Source organism: Protopterus annectens, chromosome 2.part1, assembly GCF_019279795.1.
Source record: "Protopterus annectens isolate FY-2018-M chromosome 2.part1, PAN1.0, whole genome shotgun sequence".
Taxonomy (NCBI): domain Eukaryota; kingdom Metazoa; phylum Chordata; order Ceratodontiformes; family Protopteridae; genus Protopterus; species Protopterus annectens.
In genome coordinates, this window is record NC_056729.1 from 388,904,122 (window position 1) to 388,922,501 (window position 18,380).

At 38.3% G+C, this 18,380-nt stretch overlaps 1 protein-coding gene across 2 annotated transcripts in view; it reads right to left on the minus strand.

Annotated features, from left to right (window-relative positions):
* KLHL2 (kelch like family member 2) overlaps nt 1-18,380 on the minus strand; it is a 1,417,988-nt gene that overhangs the window by 1,129,350 nt on the left and 270,258 nt on the right. Inside the window, exon 2 of one of the 2 annotated variants that reach the window (XM_044062210.1) lies at nt 1,137-1,262. The exons of the other annotated variant lie outside the window; for it this stretch is intronic. Within the exon in view, the coding sequence (XP_043918145.1) occupies nt 1,137-1,262 (126 nt within the window). The remainder of the gene's footprint in view (nt 1-1,136; nt 1,263-18,380) is intronic. 2 annotated transcript variants of the gene reach the window in all.

Here is an 18,380-nt window from a genome sequence, read left to right on the forward strand (position 1 = left end):
TGAAAAAAATGGAAGCAAACACATTTGTTGTGCACTGAATACAAAGACAACAGAAGTAGAAATGACATGAAATTACAAAAAGAATTCTAAAAGCCAGAATATGGATTGTGTCATCATATTGTTTATAAAATAACCACAAAACAATAGTTTTGGCTCCTTGTGCCTAAAGACTGTCCAAGAAAATATACCTTTCTGACATGGTATACCTATCTGACTGCAAAGAAGTCAAAAACTATTCCTAAGTAAAAAGACATTTGAAGTGGCCTCAAAGTGTGAAAAGAAATCCCATTTGGATACCAACAAAAAGTAACAATCTGCTGTTACTATTTTGCAGTTTATAGTTCATCAATTCAGTTAACTTTTGCTGTAGCAATCATAATATGCATTGCCTCTACTTGTACATACTGGCTGCCTTCACTGCACATCTGTGGGGAAAAGCACATGAGTATTTTTCTTTTAGTGTATATGGCTTAATTAGCTTGCATAAAACAATTCTTCTCCACTCCTGTAATGTAAGGTAATTTCTTATATTTATATGTCTTCGATATATTACAGCTTTAACCATCCTGTATCTAAATTATCACTACTCGCTGGATCTCCCATAAAACCATAAATACCATCTTATTTAATAATCACTTCTGGTAATAAACACGTGGGATTCCTCCAGTGTCCTGGCCACATCTGCATTAGCAAGTAAAAGTATCACTTCAGGTTTGCTCTACCAGTCAACAAAATGCTGAAATTAAAATGGATCACAGAACTGTATCTAGCTGCGTGAAAGTTGCATTCTATCTGCATTTTAGACAATGGGAAAATAGCAGCGCAAAGTTTGGCCAAGGGTAATTTCTGGACATTTAAGGGTAAGACATCAGTCCAAATCATGTGTAGGATGGAAGACTACCCAGAAGCCAACCAAAAAAATGGAACTCTTATGTGAGCTGCCTGAGCTGTACTTAACCTCTCTTATACAAAAGTAACAATATTAACTCCAAGAACACTAATATTAGATGCTACAAAAAGATAGCTTTCAGACAAATTACTGCACATCCACACACCTACATTTTATGACAAAGGGCAATAATTTGACATTTCCAAAAAAAAAAGCAAAGCAAGCAAAAAAAAAAAGGGGATATTACTTTCTGAGTTCATTCATAACTTTGAAGGCTCTCTTCATATGGCGAGGATTCACTGTAATTGGACCCTGTTTCTCAGAAATGTCATCTCTCAGATCTTGAGGTTTCTGATGGCATATTTTGGTACATCTGCAAGTGAAAGAAAAAAGAAGTTACGTACTTACCATAACATTCCATCTGTGTTGTCAGTTTTCATTCTTCCTCAACATATGGGTTCGGGTCCGACTTGGCTGTTACTCTAACTCGTGGCCACCAGCAAACTCTGAAGCTCCTTTCCTACCCATAATGCATCATGCCTAACATCCCTCAGATCCTATTTACAGCATGAGAGGGAGAGAGAGAGAGAGAGAGAGAGAGAGAGAGACAAGAAAGACTATAAAAGAATTGCTATAACTGGAGTTCAACACAACGGACATATGGTGTCTTTGGTGTCCATAAAGGTCTCATTCCTTCAGAAGTCATTTGTGAGAAATGGAGGATGGAGAGTGGAGGAAGAATGAAAATGGACAGCACAGATGGAATGTTATGGCAAGTACATAACTTCTTTATCTGATATCAATTTTCATTCATTCCTCAACATATGGGACAGAGTCCCCAGCTACCTAAATTCCTGGGTGGACTCCAAGGAAGAATATTCCTGAGAAAAGTTGAGCCAAAGGCTGCTCTTCCCCTCAAGACCAGACCTAGTTTGTAATGAGTGATAAAAGTTATGAGGATTTGACCAAGTAGCAGCCGCACAAATATCATCCATGGATGCTCTGGACTGGAACACAGCTATAGGTCTAGGTGAATGAGCCTTTAATGGTTTTGGTAGGGGGAGATTCACTAGACAAATGAAACTGAAACAGTCAACCATCTGGCTATAGTGCCCTGTGTGACTGCTTCACCCATCTTGTGATGTGCAAAGGAAACAGAGTTGGTCCGTCTTTCTGTGCACACAGAAACACAACTATCTATGAACATCCCAGTAAGTGCAGTATATATTCTCCTTTATTTGCAAAATTTAGGAAGAATACTGGTAGGTTAATGTTGGATTCTGACACCACCTTAGGTAGGAAGGAAGCATTGGTACACAAGGTTCATAGATTATGGATTAATAGTACGCGAATTACCCTTATGGGCTATTTTAAGCCTAACTAAATTACCCCATGTGAGAATCAAACTCTGCATCTTGTATCTGGCAGGTAAACACCTTAACCATTGTGCCAACCTCCCACCAGAAGACCCTGTCCTTGTGGAAAACCAGATATGGGGGCTTAGCGATAATGCTTGAAGTTCTGAAAGTCTTCTAGCAGATGTAATTGCAAGTAAGAAGACAGTCTTCCAGGTTAAGAATTTTAAATCTCATTTAGCTGTAGCTTCAAAGGGAGGCTGTGCCAAGGCTTGCAGAACCAAATGTAAATCCTATGGTGGTACAGGATCTTTATAAGGAGGTGTAAGTAGAAGAGTACCGTTCAAAAATGATTTGCATAGTTTAGAGGAAAGCAAAGAAGAATTCTGAAACCCCACATGAAAATTCGAAATGGCTGCAAGTTGGACTTTAACAGTCAATGGACTAGCACCGTCATTAAATAAACTTGCTAAAAACTTGAGAACAGAATGTATCGGTGCGGACAAAGGTTCTACATTACTCTGCTCTGCCCAATAAACAAATCTTCTCCATTTACTTCTGCGGAGTTTATTGTACAGGGTTTATGGGAAGATAACAGAAAGGAACAGAGAGGCAAAGAGAGCATAGGTTACCTAGCTATTAATGGAACTGGAGAAACCATGCAGTCAGTTTGAGTTTTGAAATTTCCCGGTGAATCATATCTCCTGGATGCAACATAAGGTCTGGAGTCAGACCTAGAATCCAAAAATGGTATAGAAGATGAGGCCAAAGAAAGGGGAACCAAATTTGTAAATGCCGGTAATGTGCAATGAAGATGACTTTGCTCTTCGACCCGACTGCTTTCTGGAGGAATTTGGGAATTAAAGGAGTTGGGAGAAAAGTGTATAGAAGACTGGGGGGGGGGGTTGTGGAGGAGAACATCCCTCGATGACTCCCCCAGAGGGGAGATTATTGCAAGAGAACCTGCTGTACTTGTTGTTTAGGGGGGATGTTAAGAGATCGCAGCAAGGCTTGTCCAACTGATGGAAAAACATGTCAGTCCCTTTGTTGCTGAGAGAGAACTTGTGAGGTAGTAAGATGGACCTGCTCAGTTTGCCTATTACATTGGACCTCCCCAGAATATGCATTGCAATTTGAAAGCAGTTGGAAGAAATCACCCATTGCCATACCCCGAGGGCTTCTCGACATGAGGGTAAGACCTGGTTTCTCCTTGTTTACGTACCAAACCACTGGCATGTTGTCCATTTGGACTGCAATCATTCTGACAGGGGAGAGTTTTATAATGCTTGCAAGGCCAAAAGCTCCGCTCTCATCTCCAGAAAACTTGTATGCTAGTTGGCCTCTTTGGGGGGACCAAGTGCTCTGAACAGTCTTCCCCAGAAAATGCGCCCCCACCCAATATGTGAAGCATTCCCTGGTCACTATGGTTTTGAGCTGAGGAAGAATGAAAAGACAGCCTACTAACAGTTTTAACTGCATCCATCAGGAAAGACACCTCTTGCATACCACAGTTATTCTTATCTTCATCGACATATGTTGAGAGAGAATTGACCCGTGTGTGTCTGTAGCATCCATTGCAGAATTCTCTTGTGATATCTTGCTAAAGGCACCAAGATTATTGCCACTGACATGGATCCCATAGAATCAACCAACTTGCTGACATTTTGGTACTGCAAAATTTTCTTGACCTGATTTTTTATTGTTTGAACTCTCAAAAGAGGAAGAAACGCCAACATAAATACTGTGCTGAACATTGCTCCTATGAATTCTAATGTCCAAGTTGGTTGTAATTGTGACTTGTGATTGATGGTTATTCCAAGACTTGAAAAAATGTCTGCAACAATTGGTCTTCTGCTTGCACCAGTTGATGCCTGGTTGGAGCAGTAATGAAACAGTCACCCAAATATGGAAACACACTGATTCCCTGCAGTCTCAAGATAGCTGCTACTATTGCCATAACACTATAGGGGCTGAGGTGAGGTTGTGATCTGAAATGGTAATGACTGGCTCCCTGTCGGAAGCACAAGTACATACCTTCTGGATTGTCTGTTCACTTTTATGTGATAGTACACATCCTGAAGGTTTATCGAGCACATCCAGTCATCCTTGTTCAGAAAAGGCAAGCTGGACTGAACTGTGACCATCCAGAACTTGGTGTGTCAAACCAATTTGTTCAACACACTGAGAAGTCTCCAGCTCCCTGTTTTCTTTGGCACTAAAATAATCTTGAGTAAGGTCCGGATTCTATTTGGTCTGGAGGGAACTCTTGCATGATTCTTTTTCTAGCAGCTTTTTTATTTCCAGTACCGCTACTTCCCTAAGACTTGGTGGAATATTAGGAATAACAGAGGGAATAATACAACATTTGGAAAAGATTCTCTGCACCAAGGTATCTTTTGTTATGCTTAGCCAGGCTTCCGGATTGCAGAGGTAAGTGACCCACAACTGGCTCAAGAGGAATTCAATCAGGCCTTCTTTCAGGAGTTCTGAAAGGGTCTGTCAGAGAACTTATTTCTAGACCATCGGTTTTGTGGGCTTCCTCTGCCACGAGGGTGCCTTCTGCCATTATCACTCCCCTCTTTGCCTTTGGGGGAACTATCTCCACATGTGCCCAGGAAAGGACCCTGAGACTTCCTGAACCACATCTTTCAACATCCCCGTTGATTCCTGGAAAAAGTCTGTTGAGGGACTGAAAAATGTATGCCCACTGCAGATAGAGTCTTTCCATCCTTCTCACACCTGGAGAGTGTATCTTTTACTGTGAGGCCAAACAAAGAAGATATGTCAAAAGGAGCACTGATGAAAGAGGACTTGAAGGACTTGAGGTGCCTTCTTGCAGCATGCAAAATGAGCCTCATGGACGAATTTGCAATACACTGGGGGGGGGGGGGTAGCCAAATGTGAGGCCACAGAAGTTTGAGCCTCTGCAGCAGTGGACCCTGAAAGGGAGTTTGAAAGTTTCTTAATAAAGTCCTTTTGTGAAGTGTCCCAAGAAGTTCAGCGACTAGAGAGGAAATGTTGCTGAACCATATACTCACTTCCCAAATCTGTCCAGTGCCCTAGATTCTCTATTAGGGCGATAGGCACACGAACTCTGTTCCATGAGTTCCTTCTTTGTAGCTGCCACCATGACCAATGCATCAACTGGTACTCCCTTACTCTAATATTCTCTTCCTACCAGTGCAGCCTGAATCTTGTTTTGGTCTCTTGGGGATTGGCTCAATCATATCAGGTTCCTTCCATGTCCACTCAGAAACCAAATCAGTAAGTTCATCAGGAGGGATTGACCCTGGAGGCAGACAAGCCAGTCCTTAAAGCTTCCAGAAATACTGACTCTTTAGCAGTTGGGTTTTGGGCAGATTCTATTTCTGGATCTCAAGGATGTCTCCTAATGAGACATCATTGGGTGGCGATTTGGGAAACCCTTCTCCCTCATCAAAGTCAGTACCTCAATGATGGACTCCTGTGGGGAGTCCAAGTGCCTATTCTTGCATGTTCCCTTTCTAGGGACTTCTTCGATGGGATGATCCGGAAGAGATGACAATACTCAGTTGGGTGGTCTGGAAACTCTGGGCTGGCTGTCCCAGTGGTGTAGAATGCTGAAGATCACAGGGAAAAGTTAGCAGAGATGGCAAGGGTGGCTGTCCCAGTGGTGTAGAATGCTGAAGATCACAGGGAAAAGTTAGCAGAGATGGCAAGGGTGGATCCAAGGGGAAAGGACTCACCTAACCTGCCAGAGCAGAGAAAACCCTATTCACTACCATGAAGTCAGACTGCTCTAGGGAGAAGGAAGCAGACGGAGCTAAGAAAGCCAGTTTCTGACCCACCACCTCTCTCCACACCAAGAGCAATCTGCCTGAGGTGGAAGCCAGAGCTGAGCTGTCCAATGCCGAAGCTCCAAAAGGAAGAGATGGCTCCAAAAACCTCAGAGTCAATCCTATCCCCTCAGATCTGACCTAGAAGCTCCAGCTCAGAGAGTCATCCAGATCTGAAGAAGTCGGGGCCGATGCACTCAGAGTAAGTCTGATCCGAAGGCAGTGTTCTCTTCAGATCCGACACAAAAGGGCCCTGAACTCTCAAATCTGAAGACTATAACCACAGCTTTGGTCAGAGGAGGTGTAGTCGTTGGAGACGTAGATGGACAGTGTTCCTGACCCTAGGGGGTAGAAACCATGAAAAATCCCTTCTGAAAATGCTCTGTGAAGAATCTCATCATCCCTTCCACATCTGCTTCCATAAGACATATGGAGGAATGAGAGACGACCACTGAAGCAGACTTCGAATGCTGCTCATGGAAGGGGAAGGGTGCCCCGGATGGTTACGGATCCACAGTGGGTGAATACACAGTGCGAGGCAATGGCTTCGGATCCAGGGACTTCAGATCCAAAGTGCATCTTATTGGATCCTGGGCTGTCGGACTGGAAAGATAATTGTTCTGATCCGAAGAAGGATGGATTCCAGAAGACTTGGAATCCAAACTTTCTCTCTTTTTCTTTGCATCTGAGGACATCGAAGCAGAAGACTCCACATATCTGAACCTTTTTGAAGGGTCCCTAACTTTAACTTTAGGAGGTTGAACTCCAGATAAAGTAACATGGAATGCAGTTAACAGCATACCATTTAACATTAATTTGTTTAAACTCTCAGTTAAATGAAAACCATGACAAATGTCACAATCCTGATCTCAGTGTTCCGCACCTAAACAGTAGAAACACAGAGTGTGGGGCATAAGAAAAAGCCAGACATCTCTCACATTTCTTGAATCCCTTTTCAGACATAGCAAAGCAGATGAATAACAGTAACAACAACCAACAATAAACAGCAGTAACAATAAGTTGAGAATAAAAATAAGATAGTCTATTTTTTATTTTTTTTTGAAAGACCAGATTAATTAACCCCAAGAAAAAGGATGGATTAGTTAACCACCAAGAAACTGGAAGGTAAAACACTGCTGAAACGACAAGAAAAATGGGGTAGGAAAGGCCTACCCACAATGGAACAATGGTAGCTTAGAATACACTAACAAGTGTATCAAGTAGTATAAAAGTGAAAAAGAAAAATAGAACAATCAAGGGATAGAATAAACGTTCTGTAGATGAAGATTTATCAACAGTACAACTTGAAAATTAAGATTATAAAGAATATGCACTTATCTGAACGATTCAGACTTGACAGCTGCAGTCAGCCACGTCTCGTCACGAATGCAGCAAACAAGATCTGAGGGATGTTAGGCATAGGGCATTATGGGTAAGAAAGGAGCTCAAGAGTTTGTTGGCGGCTACGAGCTACAGCAATTTCAGAGTCAGATCAGAGTGTCAGATCCAAACCCATATGTTGAGGAATAAATGAAAATTGACATCATCAGATATAAAATTATAGTTTACATTTTGAGCCAAGGTGTGGAAAGCACCATGCAGTAAAATGTAGATGAAACAGAAGCCAGGAAAAAAAATGCATGCATTTATATAAAACACATCTAAAATACAGATGAGCAGTTCTGCAATCCATAAACAAAAGTCAGTAGAGACATGAGAGAGAAGCAAAAAAATAAAAGCTTAGGAGCTGAAGTACAAGTAATCAGTGTTGAATGTTGTGCACGGAGGGTGCTCCTTTTTCATCAGTTCCTCAAACAATGGACTGCTGTGACTTCTAAACCAAGCTGTTGCTGTGTCCCTAGGGCTAAGCGTTAACAGCAGTGTAAGGTGATGGCATACCTGCCTAATGTGTCTGTGCAGTCTCAGTTCTGTTACCCAGGTAGACGTCAAAAAGTATGTATAAAAAAATACAGTACTGTGTGTATCAGGATTAATAAGCATGAAAGTCCTGCAGCAATGGCTAAGACGGGAAGAAAAGGATTAATTAAGACTGTTACAGCCATCAGACAGAAAATAAACAGAATGTAAAATACTGTGCAATTAAAAAGCAGGCCTTAACTGACTGCAGCAGAGTACATCAATGATGTACACCAGGATAAACATAAAAAACATTTATAGAAAAGCTATGCTTTTACCACAATGACAGATCTGGACTGACAGATCTATCTTCACGACCTTCAGAAGCAAGACCAGCAAGGCTCAGACAGTCCAGGACCTAAAGCTTTCCTAGGCTACCCAGCCCCTCCACCTTTACTCATAATGCAGTGCTACTTAAAACCCTCCTCTAGATTTCTGAAGACAGTGCTAAGGTCCAACATGCAAAAGAACATAAACAACACAAGTCTTATGCAGAAAGATAACCCTGGCCATCCAAAACAAGGTGGGAGACAGAATCACTTATTTATTTTATTTATTTATTTTACATTTGTTGACCGGGCTAATCCAACTGGATACATGTCCATTTTCAGTGGAGACCCGAGGAGAAAAGCTCCAGTAAAAAAACATATTAAAAGCATATTAAAAACATCCTCGAAAAAAAAAAGCACAGAGACATATCTTACAACTATTAGAAAATAACATTAATATAGAATGATGGATCATCAGATTAACACAAATTTACAATTTACATATTTTGATTTGTAAAAATTTACAAATACCAATACATAATTTACAAAAAAGTACTGTTAAAAAGTGAGTTAAAGAATCAAACATGGAAAGTAGTACTCAGGAATGATAATGTTAGAAATTAGGAAAAAAGATTAGTTTATAGAGAGTTACATAAAGGTGTTTATAGTTCGGAATATTCTGTTTTAAGTGAAACAAGAAACTTGGCTTGGGATCCAGAGTCTACAACTCTGGACAGCAGACTGGAAACTGTGTAGATAATATGGTGAGGGGAAGGCTTCAGAAGACAGTAAGAGATGTCATCAGAATCCGTGACAGACTCCTGGACAATAAGACTCCAGTGTAAAGGATAAAGTAGTACTCAATCTCAGCCAATGCTCCACAGCAGGATTGTGACAGAGGAGAAAAGAGTGCATTCAGGCAGTAGCTGCAGGACCTTCTACATAAAGCAGGATAACATGAGTTAGTCTTGACAATGGAGGACCTCAATATTCACACTGGGATAGACACAACAGTACATAAGCACTGCCGTGGGATCAAATGCACCCTGCAAAGGAATAAACTGTAGCGACACCGAACGGGAGCGGCCAAAAGAAGAAGAGGAGGAGGCCATTCTAGACTTCTGTCTGGCGAATGGCTTAACAGTGGCCAACACATGGTTCAGCTAGAGACAGTCACAAGATCACATACAAGAGGGGCCAAATGCAACTTGGGCAGATCCCCTTCTAATAAGGAAAGGACATCTGTGTATAACCAGTTTTTGCAAAGTCATCCCCAATAAAACAATCAGCCAACAGCATAAACCACCAGTGGCCACAGTCAGCTGCATGCAAGATCAATAGGCTAGGCTGAAAAACCTGGAGGTTAACTAGAGGAAAAGCACAAGAGTATAAGGAAATAATCAGGGCTCCTGCACCACAGGTAGAAGATGAAATAGGTAGAGAACAGCAACACCTCAAAATAGTATGTGTGAGGACTACAGAACAGATATGCAGCTGAGCTAGATATGAAAATAAGGTACATAAGAAAAACTGGTGGTGGAATACATTAGTCCAAAAAGTTATAGAACTGCAAGACTTCCAAGATGGCTGCATACTGATCTACACCATAACTTCAGCTCTCCTAGTGTGAAAACAGAAACAGAAAGTGAGAAAAGGGGGGCATTGTTTTTTTTTTAGGTTTTTGTTTTTTTGGTAAAATTCTATTACTGGCTAATAAATACACTACCTGGCTGCCAGCAAAGAAGAAATTTCGAAAACCTGCAAGTAAATCAACTAGAAAAGGTAATGAGAAAAAGAGAAAGCAATTGTCTGGGAAGGATTCTGCAACTGTTCATCAAAAAGCAATTCAATCTGTAGCTTTGGTTCAAGAGATGGCTTCCAGTAATTAAGTGGAAACAATAAATCAAATGTACTCAGAAGTGATTAAAATCAATGAAACATTAAAGGAATACATTGATTCAAATAACAAAGGGCTGGAAAAAATAGAAGAAGCTTTAACAAGACATTCAGATGAATTGACAAAATTGTAAAAAGCAGAGACTGACATGAAGAAAAGCCTGACTGAATAGGAGGTTTCTCAAGAAGAACTGTAAATAAAAAATAGTAGGCTTTCTCTGCACACTCTATCCGCTAAGATTTTCTGCTATACCAGAGAAACTGGAAAGACAGAGTGTATTAATTTTATGAAAGCAGAAATAAGCAATTAGACTGGTGTTCCCACAGCAGAATTTGTTAACTGAAAGGGAACACTGAGTGTATACTCCAAATGTAGGGCATAGGAAAGCAGCCAAGACTATATCAATAAAGATGAAATCTTACCAGCAGAAAGAGTTGATCAAAATTGTGGGAGGAGGGTAAAGTATTCAAACTTGCAGATGGAAGATTTTTTGCTAGGATAAATTTGCTTCTCTTCTGTCCAGTCTGCAGTCAATAATCATTTTCTACAATCAGGGAATTTTAAGAGTCATGTGTAAGTTTCAACTTACTGTATCCAGCAGTGTTTTCAATTTTTTTTTTCCCTGGAGAATCAGTCATTTCTTGCTAAGTAGGGAATTAAAAAATGTATCCAACCAAAAGCGAGTCAGCAAGTAGAAAGTTTATCCAACCAAAAGTGAGACAGCAAGTTGAAGAGGACTTTGCTTCTCACTCTTCTAAAGGTAAAGTTAATAGGGAGACTTTGCCAGATAAATGTTTTCCAATGTTCCAAAGGAAAATTCTTGAGAGACAGAGAAAAGAACAAAAGTTGACCAGAAGAATCAGCAGTACCTCGGACCTGAACCAGAGTCTGGTGCTGGGACATGGAGTTGAACAGGAAGACAACCAGCAGTTCTGAAATTACTGAATAAATGGAAGACTATACAGCATCCTATCACATTTGGGAAATATGGTTTTGCAAGAAAAAGTGGCCGAAAAACAGTAGACTTTTGTTGACTGAAACATGTGAATGGACTGTCAAGTATATACCCACCTTACATCATTAATATTTAGAAAGACACTAAATGGAAGAAAAATTAAGTACAACAATTATTTTGTAGTATTTGTATAAAACATTTCAAGACAAACTGCATGTTATATATGGTAAAATAGTTTTGTGTAGTCAGGGGTATTTTTCATGTCTTTTCAGTGACTGTTGCATGTATTAAAGATATTAAATTAAACAAGTGCGTTTTTAGTTGTAAGAAATATAGGTTTTATACTACAAAAAAAAAAAAGGCTAGACAAAAGCAAGTTTAATGTTCATATGCTGTGATCACTGACTGTGGGAGTGGGGTGTAAAAATGCAGTGAATGTATTATATGTATAATTATGATGTTATCACTTTCAAAGTGTACAATGGTGAATGTCTAGATTACTATCTTTGGCTTAAGATGTAAATAGGTGGTTCTGTAAGCAAGCAAGCTTTAAAAATAAAACAAACTTATGAAATCCATGAAAATGCTAAGCTTCTTACAACTGCAATGATATTAGCTTGCTTGTTTGTTTTCCTCCAGGCAAATGTTCAGTGGATTGGAGATGTCTGCAGCTGAGACTATCTGCACATTTTTTTCTGAGAGCAATTTACAAAGACTCTTTACTGAGTACATACCCACGGAGACAAGGTGTCTGCAAGTGCAAGTAGTTAATCTTGCAAATTCTGATTATTCTTTACTGAGGGAAATGCAAAATTTAAAGGAACAATGGCAAACAGTTGATCGAAATAATTAAGTTTGAAATTATGGGTACTAAATAATAGGTAACAGCCTTATTTAATACACTTAATACAGTTAATAGAACAGCATACAATTTAGCTTTATTTACAGATAGCCAGTGCACTTTTTCATAGGGTTAAAGTTAATGTTTTCTGAAAGCATACACTCGGTTTTTCGTATCTGTGAGGGAAATCAAGAAGAAAAAAACAGACAGCAATCAGTTTAAGTGGAAGAACAGGCAACCTTAATTTTAGGTTAGATAACGCCTGTTGGTGCAGCAGTCAATTTGTGATTATTATTCCCTTATTGAGTGTATAGTTTTGTGTGCTTGTTCCAAGTTAAAAGGGAATGGAGGGGTTTTGTATCTAGTTTTTAGAGTGTTATTAAAAAAAAAAGTCTTGAAAATGTGACATAGGCTCAAATGTAAATAAGAAACAACTGTACAAAAGATCAGCCTGCCAAACATTAGTACATGCATGTGGCACAAAACCTGGAAAAACACATTCAAAAAGCCTGTTATGTATAATACGTGGGAACAGCAGCCCTTTATCATGCTGTCCATATTATCCTGAAGCATGAATAGCTGTACAGATACAAATAAAAAGGAAAGAGTAGTAAATAATCCTAAGAAATACAGTTGTGCAAAGGTAATGCTGCAGGAGACATGTTTAGAAAGAAATGAGCATGCGACTATGACAAAGAAAGGATTTCAGAATGGATCTTCAGCAGAAGATTGTGGATAGAGGAAAAGGGGAGTGATTATACTAATTGCTAGAGGGGCTCCAGAGAGATGAAGAAAAAAAAAGACAAAACTATGGTAGTAAGGGTCTACTGGCAGGAGAAGGGGATTACAATGGAGTGCATTAATATTCCACAAAAAAATGCTATTATGGAGTTTATTTTTCCCCAAAATTTCTTAATCAGCCTTCAGCAGGGAATATTATTCATAGGTAGGGACTGGAATTTGATTTGAAATAGTGAGGATCCATCAAGGGGACCTATAAGGGACAATATAACAAAAGAGGGTAGATTTTTGAAGAAACTTATGAAATTATTTTGGTATGAAAGATGTGAATTCAGTTGTAGGAAGTCTGACAGAATTTACATATTATTCCCCAATAGGCTAGACTACACAAATTCTATTTCACAGGAACATATGTATTTAATTGAAAGCTTTGACACATCCTATAACTACTCCTGATTATGGACCAATAAAAACTAAGATAAAAATGCAGGACAATGAAGTAAAAATAAGACAATGGGGCTTTTCTACCTCCATGTTAAAGAGAGAGGAATTTAAGGAATGGGTAGTGAAAATCACTTAAGAGTTATTAGGGAATATAGAAATAGTTTCAGAAATTATAGCTAGCGACTGGAATAAAAAGAAGGGGGAGTTTAAAATTAGGGTTGAAATAAAAGAGAAAGAGACATGGTTAAGTAACAGAAATTACTTGGGACTGACAAAGGTTAAAGTAATGCAGAATAAGATGAATCTTGCAAAACAAGAGAAGGTGCAGATATGAAGTGTTAAAGAGAAAATAAGGGAGTATCTGGATAACATGCATGAGTTTAGAAAGATTACAGTTAAGCAACTATTTTTTTTTTTAACTTCAAAGCACAAAGGTTTTAGCACAACAGCTCAGGCAACAGAACACTGAAAAGGTTTGCTTCCAAACTTAGGGAACCTATAACAAGAAAAGTAACCACAGATGTTGTAGAGATTTTAGAAATATTCCAGAAATTTTGTATAAAGCAGAGAAATATGGAAATTAAGATATTTAAATCATGATTATAAAGTGTTTATGTCTATACTAGATAAAAGAATGGCAAAGGTGTTGCTGAATCGATAGATCTGGATTAATGTGATTTTGTGGAGGGAGGCAAATATTTGACAGAACAATGATAATCCTGAGGGAAGCAGAATATAAAGAAATACTTCTGTAGTTGGTGGGTCTTGATGCAGAGAAAGCATTTGAGTGAGTACGCTGCAATTTTTTTATTAGGGCATTGGAAGCATTTGCATTTCCTGATACAATCAGGTTAATTAGAAGGCTATATGAAGGATCAGGGGCAAAAATTTAAGTAGGAGGATTCCTCTGAGATAAGCTGTGTTTGAACAAAGAAACCAGGCAGGGGTATCCTCTTTCCCCTTTGTTACTTGCTTTATATTAACAACCACTGGCAAAGAAAACAAGGGACTCAGAAATACAAGGATATGATAGGTATGGTAGTTAGGAAAGGTTGGCTTTATTTGCAGACGATATTTTGTACCTCAAATCCAGAAAAGAACACCTCAGTGTTGTGGAACACTTGAGACAGTTTCAAGTCTTTTCAGGATATAAAATCAATGAAGATAAAAAGCAAAGGCTATAGCCGTAAATGATGTCCCCTCACACAAATTGGTTCAGCAATACCCATATTTGTGTGAGGGGACATCATTTAAGGCTATAGCCGTAAATGATGTCCCCTCACACAAATTGGTTCAGCAATACCCATATTTATGGGGACATGTTAAAATGAAGTATTTAGGAGTACAGATTTAAAAGGCTTCTGTTAAGTCAGCTAAGGATATGTGAGAAGAGATAAAAAAAACAAAAGATAATACAAAATTTGAGAAAATGGAAACTTTTATTTATGGATACTGATAGTAAGATACAAGCAGTGAAAATGTTTTTAGCGCCTTTAGTCTTGTATAAGGGTCGGACATACTTTTATCAACCACAGGAGAGGTTGTAAACAATAACTAATAAAGAATTGAAGGAATTTAACTGGAATGGAAGTGGAATGGAGTTAAGTGGGATACGTTTGTTCTTCCAGTAGAACAAGGTGGTTTAGATTTACCTGATTTGAAGGGCATTTTACAACTACACAGTTAAGACTCATATATAATACAAGCAGAAAGTTATAATTTAAAGTAGAAAGGGATGACAATGAAGCAAAGGGGAAGTTCAAGAAATAGTGGGAGTGTGGGATTTGGATGCAGATCCTTACGAATAATAACAATCATACAGAATATTAAACTTGGGATCCAAATGGAGAGATAAGTCAGCAAGCAAACGAGAGTAGTATTGTTGAAATTGAATCATCCTCAAGTCTTGGTGAGTACCTTCCTGAGGTGGATCCTGTTTTTCACTCACCAAGGCTACACTGATGTACAGACTATTTACATAGCATATATCAAGGACAGAAGTAGGTCAAAATTAAAAAAGCTAGCTGGAAGCACAAGACCTAGGATAAAAAAATGCCCAATTCTGGTAGGTGCACTGGTGCCAAGATTGGAAAAAATGACAGTGTAGAATCCTCAAAATACAGAAACATTCCTACAATGGGGCTAGGCCAGACCCAGGGGGAGGATGCCCCCCCCATTGTAGAAGGAAGTAACATTACAAAAATTGAGAGGCCAAAAGGGAGCCATAAGGACAATAGAGTGGACTATTGAGGATAAGAAATGATGTATTGTTACTATTATGCAAAAAGCTTAGAGTTTTAAGACACAAGATATACAAAAAGATTAAGAGCGAAATTAGAGGAAAGAAAAATACTTCCACAAGAAAAACTGTCAGAAGCCTCAAATAAAAATTTGTGTTCACTAATACAACAGATTTTTGAAAAACAGTATACACACCAAGAAACTTTAATCTGTTTGGAAAAAGAAGCATCTGAGGAAGTGCAAAAATATAAACAAAACCTAGAGATTTTTGAAAAGTATAAAAAAGAAATATGGACATGGGAAAGCAAGAGAGATTTGATATGGTGCAATATATATGCAAAGGCAAAAGTCAAATTAATTGATATAAAGAAGGCAGCTCCGAATATATTACAAGAGAAATACAGGCTAAGCAATCCAGATATGGGATATTTCACAGTAAAAAAACAATTTCACAAACAGGGAATGTAGAAAAGTAGATTAGTAGAGTAGAAGTTAAAAAAAATAGAAGTTGAAGTTATGGAGTGCCTGCAAAGTGAAGGATTTGGTGTAGAAGTATAACACAGGTTACATCACAGCATGATGGAACGAGTCCTCAAAGTAAGGAAAAACTGGAAGATCAACAGACATCTGAAGAAGAAATATGGACATGGGAAAGAAAAATAGATTCAATATGATTCAATATCTATGCAAAGGAGAAAGCAAAACTAATCAATACAAAAAGAGCAGCACCACAGATATTTGAAGAGAAATACAGGCAAAGGAATCCTGACAAAAACTTTACGATACAAAAAATACAAAGAGGAAAAATATAAAAGGAAATTAGTAATTGAGAAGTTAAAGAAACAGAAACTGAGGTTATGGAATACCTGCAAAGTGAAGGATTCAGTGTAGAATATCTATTTCTGAAAGCACCAGAACAGGATAGAGCAATGGAAATCCAAATTAAGGGGAAACCAGTGGAAAATGAAGCAATTGGTCATGTGCCGTATGAAGATATTCTGAAGCCTTCCACAGGAAACCAGTACAAATGTTCACTTGAAGCTGCACAGCAAGGGAAGGAACAGGAAACTGTGGAAACTCTGACGCAGTCAATGTTGAGGAGTGATAGGCCAGTGAGTTCCCATATGACAGAGCAAACAGATGGCACAGGATGAAATTGAAGTGAATGTGCCATAGGAAGATGCTATAGAACTTTCTATAGAATGCCTGCAGGAAATGGAAAACAAAAAATGTGCCCACAGTTCAGAAGAAAATGAGCTAAGAGAAGACTTGCTTAATTTAATATAGCTAGACATATTAAGATCAATGAAAGTAATAGACTGCATAAGGTCAATAAAACCCAAAAAGTCAGAAGTTTGATAAAATAAATGAACACTGTAATTAGGACGGTCCACAGAGACACATGCGATATAACAGAAGTAAACAGGATATATTACTGTACAGCTTAATTAATAACTGAAAAAGGTTTACTACAAGAAAACAGGGTAGTGAGGGAAAAGAAGGGGAGAAAATGAATATCATTATGGAAGTATCAATAAAACAATTAAGACAAGAAGTGTCAGTGTTACAAAAGTATAGAAGAGGCAACAGATCAACAAAAATACAAAGACAGATGTGATAAAAGCAACGCACAGTATTAGAACAGATCAGGATCTATAATGCACTATTGCAAATAAACTAAAAATCTCAGCACAGGCAGAAAAACTTAGAAGGTACACAAATAAATATAAACAAAACGTACAAAATAAGCAATTTATTGATGACTCAAAAATGATTTATATAGAAATGGGAAACAAGGTAAAAGGAATTGAAAGACCACCAAAAAAAAAAAAAAGAAGAAACAGATACATTTATGGAGAAGTATTTATGCAGATCCTGTGGAACATAAAGATGCTAAATGGATAGAAGAAGTAAAAGAAAGAATAAGAATTTAAAGGTATAGGATAAGAAATGGGACGACGTAACAGTCAGAAAGACTGAAACAAAGTTAAGAAAAGTCTATAATTGGAAAACCCCAGGCCTAGACCCATTACCTATCTTATAGTTAAAAGTATTAACATCTCTGTACAAAGATTTACCCATGAACAAGAACTATTTATATACGTAACCCAAACACAACAACCTAGCTAACAGGAAAAACAATGCTCCTACAAGCTACTCTAAAAACTACAGACCAATAACTTGCCTTCCGATAACGTACAAATTATACACTGGAACTGATTCAGACAGAGTTTATACTCATTTAGCAGAAAACTCAATTATGGCAATAGAGCAAAAGGGCAATAAAAGAAAGTCATATGGAACAAAGGATCATTTGTTGGAAATAAAGTCATAGCGGAGAACTGCAAAAAGGGGAAAAATGTAAGTATGGCAAGGATTGACTATAAAAAAGCATTTGATAGTATCCCACATTCATGGATAAAAGAGTGCTTAAAATGTACAAGATATACCCACACTGATCGACTACATTACAGTGACCATGAAACAGTGGCAGACCACTTTGCAATTAAGCCATGATAAAAAACAAATTATTATCCCAAGGATAAAAATTCATAGGGGGATATTCCAGGGTGACTCTGTCACCACTGCTATTCTGTCTTGCCCTTAACCCATTAAGCTGTTTACTTAACAGCTTAGGCCATGGCTATAATATGGCTCCTAGAAAACAACAAAGTGTAAATATTTTTCATCTTTTTGTCGGCAAAGCTCATCAGATGAGGAACTGAAAATACAGCTGCAAGTTGTCAAAACCTTTTCAGCTGATATAAGAATGTCATTTGGTCTTGATAAATGTGCAAAAGCAACCTTTAAAGCATGAAAACTGCAGCACCAAGAAAACATCAGTTTGGGGCAAGAATGTGATATAAAAACTTGAGCAAGAGGGAGTGTATAAATATGTGGGAATTGATGAAGGATCAACAATAAAACATGAACAAATGCAAATAAAACATGGTAAGGAATACTTTAGAAGACTTAAATTAATCCTGAAAACAGTGCTGACATCTAGGAACAAAAT